The sequence below is a fragment of the Nicotiana attenuata genome, unplaced genomic scaffold (assembly GCF_001879085.1).
Source record: "Nicotiana attenuata strain UT unplaced genomic scaffold, NIATTr2, whole genome shotgun sequence".
Lineage (NCBI taxonomy): Eukaryota > Viridiplantae > Streptophyta > Magnoliopsida > Solanales > Solanaceae > Nicotiana > Nicotiana attenuata.
Window position 1 is genome coordinate 872015 of NW_017670327.1, and position 7827 is coordinate 879841.

The window sequence follows — 7827 nt, forward strand, 5'->3', positions numbered from 1 at the left end:
ACCTACGTTGGTTTCTTTTGGACAGGTTGCAAAATTTTTTTGGAGAGTTCATTATTTCTTCTAGGGGAATTTGGAGGCAATGATTATACACATGCACTTCTTTCAGGCAAAAATATAAATGAAATTCTGCCTATCATCCCTTTAGTCGTCCAAACTATTGCCTCTGGTGCTCATGTAAGTGTCTAGCTCCTTCATCCTCTTGAAAAATATATATATTTTTCCAAAACTATTTTTCAAACTAAATAAGGTTGGAGTAGTCTCCTGGTTTTGTTTGAGGCAGCAATTTCTCTAATTATCTTGTTAATGTCTTGCTGCAATGTTCAAAGATACTCTGATTTCTTTCCATCCAAATAGCATTGACAACCTTTGCATGCATGGATAGAGCTAGGGTGGCGAAAAAGGGATAGAAAAATTATATTGCGTATATAAGGTTAAAGTTTTTTTTATGTATATATATATATTAACTGTTGAAACTCTCTTAATTCTCATGTGTTTACTTTTTTCTACTTTTTGAATTTTTTTGATAAAAATTCTGCTTCTGCAACTGATTATATTTAAACACTTGAGCTGCTTGAGTCTTTCTTTTGGCATTCTTGATTATCCATTCCATGTGCTGGTTCCAGTTAGTTGTGTTCCTGCCTACCTGTCTTCTCAAATTCTCAACCAAAGCATAATTCTGTCCAACAGTCAACAGCCAATCTTGAAATTGTAACCATATATAGGGCAACTTTAAAATTCTCGACTTACCCTTAAAATGATTTTAACCACACAAATATTTATAAATTGTTTTAGTCTATAAGTTTCAAAAGTTTTTTTTCCCCCTAAAATTCCATGCCTAGTCATAAAGGTTCAAACAAACTAATTAAGATCAAATATTTCGACCTTGGAATTATTCTTAATTCAGTAAACCCTTCTTAAATTAGAAAGTAATCATTTAAGCAAGATTCTTGAAAAAAAAAAATTTAAGTATAGACTTAGATTATTTCATAGGTATAAACTACTATTAAATTTTTAATAGAAAATTACTTTACAAACCACTTCGAAGTATTACTTATGGTTAAAGTCACCTTCAACTCTTAAAGCAATCATACTACAACAACAAAAAAAAAAAGGGGTTTTGACACAGTTACCCACAAAAACAAAACTATTTACCCCTATCTACCCATTTGTTTTCCTACCCATAAACTAATTACATTTCCTACCCATAGTAGGTTTTGTGGGGAATTTTTTCTTTATTCTCCAATTCTTTTTTATTTCTATGCTTCTTTTCTTTTCTTTTTTCTTTTTTTTTTCTTTTCTCCTTTTTTTTTCTCGTTTTCTTCTTATTTTTTTCTTTTTTCCTTTTCTAATTTCATTTAACTTCTATTTTTTTAAATATTCTTTTTCTCTTTATAATCTAATTTCATTTACTGTTTTTACTATTTTTTATGATTCTTTTTTTTTTTATATTATTACTAAAGAAAAATCAAATTGTGTACCAATTAAATGTAGTTAATACAACCGAAAAAATATTAAGTAACATATGATACCAGTATAGTATATAGCTATACCAACAGGGTATACAATTGTACGTAAAGAGTTAGAAAAATTTTAATTCAATTATTAAACTGAAATAATATCAGTTGTCAAAAAAAAAAATTAAAAATTCTAAAGGGATCTAATTGTAGGAGTATACCGTTACATCATATAGCATACTATAATTTTTTTTTTTTTTTGCATTTTCAGTTTGCCCCTCACGCTTAGGTAAAAGCTTAAAACAAATTAAAAGAGAAAAGACAAGTGAATTTACGGGTAATAAGTATACTATTATAGTATATTGTATACTATTATAGCATATTGTTATAGTATCTTACATATTATACAGTATACCATAACAATATATTGTATACTATAATAGTATACTGTTGCAGTATAACTATATACTCCTATAGTATATTAGTATACTGTAGCGATATACTGTTTTGTAAACTATAATAGTATAGTGTTGCAGTATAGCTATATACTCCTACAGCGTATTGTATACTGTAGCGGTATATTGTAGCTGTGTTCTTCTTCGATTTTCAATTGAAAATTTCGATCTCAATCACCTCAAATCAGCTCCAAACGCTATCAAATTTCTGTATGAACTTCCATAAGGTACTATAAGCAATATTTAACAGCACCCACTTTGAATCAAACAAGAAATCTTCAAAAATAAAATTGAGCTTCAAGCCCTACAATGGTGGATATTCAAATACACATAAAAATTTAGATCTGGAAAGCTTACTCGAAGATGCTATAAGCAATATTTTATAACACCACATCGAATCAAACAATAAATCTTCAAATAATAGCACCACTTCAACAATTAATGAGTATTCCATTAGAAAACCGAGCGAGAAAAAACAATATCCAAATTGTTAAGATTCCGTTGAAACTAAAACTAAATTAAGGTCGAATAAGAACGAATATTGCATGTTGCTGATGTGACTAGCTAGTGGCGATTACAGTAAGAATAAATAAGAAGAAATATAAAAGAGATGGAGAATTGGAGGAAGGTAAAATGAGGAAGAAGAAGAAGAGGAACATAATAAAGGCTGGTAAATAGTTTGGGGGTCATGGGTAGGAGTAGTAAATAGTTTGGGCCTGGGCATTAAAGGGTAAATAGTTTGGAATTAATGGATATAAAGTGAGATTTTCTACCAAAAAAAAAAAAAAAAAGCAATCAACGTCTATGTTTGATGAAAGTGTCTACTTAAAAATTTCAATTTCAAATCCACGCCCCATCTCCCATCGCCTTCGTTCTTTATAACAAAATCTGAAATTTTATTATTCTTTTTATTTCATTGAATGCAGGAACTAAATTTTAATTCCACCCCCATCTCCCATCCCTTCCCTCTTTTGAACTACATCTGAATTTATTTTATCGAATGCAAGAACTAAATTTTAAGTGAAGAATCAATACATATAGCCGCCTGTTTGCAATAAGTATATACGAAAAATAACTGTAATCACAAAAGAATAAAATAATTGTATTAATCAACTATGAGTACAATTTGTTTCACCCTTGATTATTTTCTCCAGATTATTTCCGTGATTCGAAGGCCGGAGCAGCATGTTTCTTGAACGTAGGATGACGTAGATCTCCTTGAGATGTATTTGATCTCCATAAAAGGATGTCTCCATTGAAGGATGTTGTGGGACTTCTTAAAGTATTTGATTGTCAAGAATTATCCGGGCACATCTTGATCCCTTTATGAATATCCTATGAGTTTATGAGATTCTCGAGATCTCAATTTTCGAGATTCTTTTTAAGGGAGTATGTAAACTTTTTTACTGGAGTGCTATAGGGTTAGGATAGATTAGTCTCCAAGTTAGGGTTTTGGTAGAGTAGCCTCCAAGTAGTGGTGGCAAAATAGTTACAAGAAAATAGTTAACCACCCATATTATCCACTAAAAAATGGGTTGGATAATGAACTTTTAAAAACGGGTCAAATATGGTTAAAAATCATATTATCATTTAGAAAATGGATAACCAATGGGTAATCAATGGATAACTAATGGGTTTAACTTTTACATTTGTAAAGCCTCAAATTGGGGTTCCTCAAGTTTGGGAGACTAGGAATTCTCCCAAAAGTGATCATTATGGTTATTCATATTATCTGCTGATTAACCCGTTTTTTATCAATATTAAATATGTGTCGTCGCATAATTTATTTGTTTTTTCATTATCCATTTTTGACCCGAACCATATCCTACCTGTCCCGTCCGTTTGCCACTCCTACCTCCAAGCAATCCTAATAGACTCCTAGAATTCCAAGAGTAGTCTTGGAGTGTCTTGAATTTAGGATTTACGCCAAATTTCTTACGGGCTTGATCTGTTAAAATTTTGATGTCTACACTATACCCAACTGCTTAAACTAAAAATAGCTAGTAGATGTAATACTTATATAATTCATGTAAAATATATATATATATATAAAATAAATATATATAATATTAGATTTGGTCGGCTATTTGTATAATAATTCCTTATTTTATTGAATGCAGGAACTAGTGGAGCTTGGGGCCAAGACAATAATGGTGCCAAGTGTGTTACCTCTTGGATGTGCTTCATCTTATCTGACATATTACCAAAGCTGGAATAAAGAAGATTATGATGAATTAGGATGTCTCATTTGGCCTAATCACTTTGCTTCTCATCATAATCAACTTCTTCAAAGGGAATTACATCGTCTTAGAGAGATCCATCCCCATGTTAATATTATCTATGCTGATTATTACAATGCTGCAATGCAACTCTATCGCGCTCCTAGCAAATACGGTAATTTTATTTGGATTTAACTTATATTCAGTGAGAATACAAATATTTTCTTAGAAGGGAAGTCTTGAAGCAACGATAAAATTGGTCCTGTGTGACTTATAAACCATGAGTTCTAGTTGTGGAATCAGCCATTAATGCTAGTGTCAGGGTAGACTGCCTACATCACACCCCTCGAGGTTCGGCGTTTCCCGGAACCCTGTATGAATTGAGGGATGTTTCGTGCACTAGGATGCCCTTTAATACCAATATTTTCTTCGAAGGGGAGTCTTGGAGCAACGATAAAGTTGTCTTTGTATGACCTTATAGGTCACGGATTCAAGCCGTGGAATCAGCCATTCGTGACTTTTCTTTCCATAGGCATATACTGCAGTCTAACTAGCTTTCTAACTTTAGAGGGTCGAGAATCAGTCTTTTGATCCTCATCGAGCCTACTCTCGTCTTTCGAATTAAGCTTCCGATTTAGTTAATGCAGACTCTAAAGGATCAGCTCAAATTGGAGCAGTGATCGATTTCTAGGTTTCGTCGTAAACCTAATTGGTTATTTCCAATTACATAAATCAATAGTTCAAACCGCACTGATGGTTGCATCAGGGTAGACTGCCTACGCCACATCCTTCGGGGTGTGACCCTTCCCTAAACTCTGCATGAATTCTGGGATATATCATGCACTGAGCTGACCTTTAATACAAATATTTTCTTACACGATCGTTATATTTTAACCAGCCGTGGAACTAATCGGGTTGCTCATAGCATTTAAAGAAACGCACAAAATGGGTACATTACTAACATACCATGTTCATGTAGTATGTTAGCGAGAGCCACTATGATTAAGTAAGAGAATTTATGTCCAAATGTATATGTCAAATATTTATTTGTTTGATGTAAATACTTAAAGCGACTAAGTTTTTACGCGTATATTGCAGGATTTTTGAAGGGTGGACTTGTAACATGTTGTGGAGGTGGAGGTCCGTATAATTTCAATCCTTTTGCTCCATGTGGCAATTATCCAGCAACAAGTTGTGAGGAACCTAACCAATATATTAATTGGGATGGTTATCATTTGACAGAGGCTGCTTATAGATGGATGACAAAAAGTTTATTGGAAGGCCCATTCACTAATCCTCCTATTAATGGTTTTTGTCCTTCTGAGATTAGTGAGGCCCAAGTTTCCCAAATTTAGAAAGCCGAAAGAAACATTTAAAATATAAAACCAGTAAAAAGAAAATATTCTTTTAGATTAGCCATTCATGTTATATATAAAGTGTGTATTTGGTTCAATTCTTTTGTTAATTTACGATTTGTAAAAATGTAATGCAAACGTTGAACTTAAATAATTCAGTTCGGTTTGGTTGTTTGGTTTTAGATTTATGGACTTTAAAATGGGCTTTAAGTTTTTATGTTTTTTGTTCAAGAAATTACACTAAATTATGACCTTGAAAATAGATGATGTAGATTTTTGACTCGACAAACTTTTAAGGTCAAATGTCAAAAGTCTCACACCTCCTTTTTTTCGGAGGGGATATAGGGAGTTTTTCTAATTTAAATGACAATAATCGGACGGGATTATTTATATTCAAGTACAGAATCGCCACTTGGGATAATTTATGGTGTCCCAAGTCACCGGTTTAAAATCCCGAATCGAGGAAGTTTGACTCTGTTTTACAGTCCGCGAAACACAGAAATCCGGGCAAGGAATTCTGTTAACCTGGGAGAAGGTGTAAGGCATTCCCGGATTCCGTGGTTTTAGCACGGTCGCTCAACTATTAGTAATTGGCCTAATTATCTGATTAATTACACATTTTTAACCTATGAGCATTTTTAACTATCTAACCGCTGTTAATGTTTATAGAACAAATCATGATTGTCGTACACGTTGCAAACCGTGTCACATAAAATGCACCCGTAATTTACAATATGTTTATTTTATCATTACTTGAAGTTTTAGCCGGGTCACATGAAATGCACACCCGAATTTGAATTTATGTATCGCAACTATGCCACGGGAACCGTACCCATAGTCGCGAGGATTTATTTATTAATCGCGCTTAAAGCAAGCTACGATGTTTGTGACTTATTTCCTAATCTATTTTGGGATTCTGCACTAGTTCTGAGAGTTATGGATTGAAATCATGATGGACAAACTTGCAGGTGCTAAACTAATTCTAATCCTTGGATCTTTGTTGCACTAAGTTAGTGGCTTACGAATTTGGATAGAGGCAACTGGATTTGATTGCTAACAGCCATAAAAGATAGAATAATCGAAATTTTGAGTTGCTAAAGAATTCATGCAACAAAGCTAACCGCGGTTTGACAGATTATTGGGTTAACCTGTTTTAGTGACTCGATTCTAGACATTCAACAACCAATTAATGGTAATGGGTCATATATGGGTTTAGCAACAGAGTTGAACCTTAATTCAATCACATGGAAGGTCATTTGGCCTACATTGAGGCCCATAGCGTTTGACTCATTTTTACTAGGCTAAACCCTTCTTGTTTCAGGCCCACAACATTGGAATACAACAAATGAAGGCATACTATTACATATTCAGTTACCATACCAAAAAGTAATTAAATCAAATTATACAAAACCCAACAATGAATCTGCCAGAATTATACAATAATAACCATAGGTGAAACTTACAATAAAAATTAATCATGCAACACTAAACTTTATAGATCATTATTCTCTCTTCCACTTCACATTTACTTAACCTTGTATCAAATCACAAATCTAGCCTGCTCAAACACATGAATATTAATCAACTTATGAAATCTATAATTTTCAAACTCAACCGTCTGTACAGATTTTATTTCAAACTGTGATATTACTTTAAAGACACAGATCTGATAACACACAAAATGCTCATATTCAGGGAACTCAAAAATCGAGCATTGCAATTTAGGCAAGTTGAACATGCATTTTTGTTCAACACTTGAACTAACCAAAGCAATATGCAATCAAATATCAGTAAATAGACTTAGCCAAACAAGTGATCTACTAAGATGAAGTGAGAGATGCATATAAAACATGTATCAACAAAATAGAACATCCATGAACTAAACAAATAACAATACTTTCAAAAATATAAGATAGTCATGATATTCAAACAGCCCCTACATTATTTGAACTATCAATACATACCTTAATCAGCAACAAAGAAAAAAGAAGAAAATAAGCCTTTGGACAACTAAAGAGAAACAACAGCCGGAAGGACAATAGCAAATTAGTAGAGGAACAGCAATGAAATCCCAGAATGAAGCTTGATCTCAAATCCAAACCAAACTTCAGAAAATCAGAGTTGATCCAAAAAAACCAAACTAATCAACCCCCCCCCCCCCCCCTTTTTTTTTTGTTTTTTTATGAAGGAAACTAGACTTGTAAAGAAAATTCTAAGGTGAAAATTCTGCTTTCAGAGCAGTCCTAAAGATGAAGAAAGGAAATGGAATTTCAGAGAGGACTTTTAGGGTGTCCATCCGTGTCTTTGTGAGAAAGAAGAGGTCCTATATATAGAGAATAAAATC

At 33.0% G+C, this 7827-nt stretch overlaps 1 protein-coding gene across 1 annotated transcript in view; it reads left to right on the forward strand.

Annotated features, from left to right (window-relative positions):
• The window catches only part of LOC109237921 (GDSL esterase/lipase At1g28580-like), a 10532-nt gene extending 4867 nt beyond the window's left edge, over positions 1 to 5665 (forward strand). The window contains exons 3-5 of the mRNA XM_019404315.1: positions 26 to 174; positions 4030 to 4303; positions 5227 to 5665. Of these exons, the coding sequence (XP_019259860.1) occupies positions 26 to 174; positions 4030 to 4303; positions 5227 to 5483 (680 nt within the window). The 3' untranslated portion in view covers positions 5484 to 5665. The remainder of the gene's footprint in view (positions 1 to 25; positions 175 to 4029; positions 4304 to 5226) is intronic.
• The last annotated feature ends 2162 nt before the right edge of the window (positions 5666 to 7827 follow it).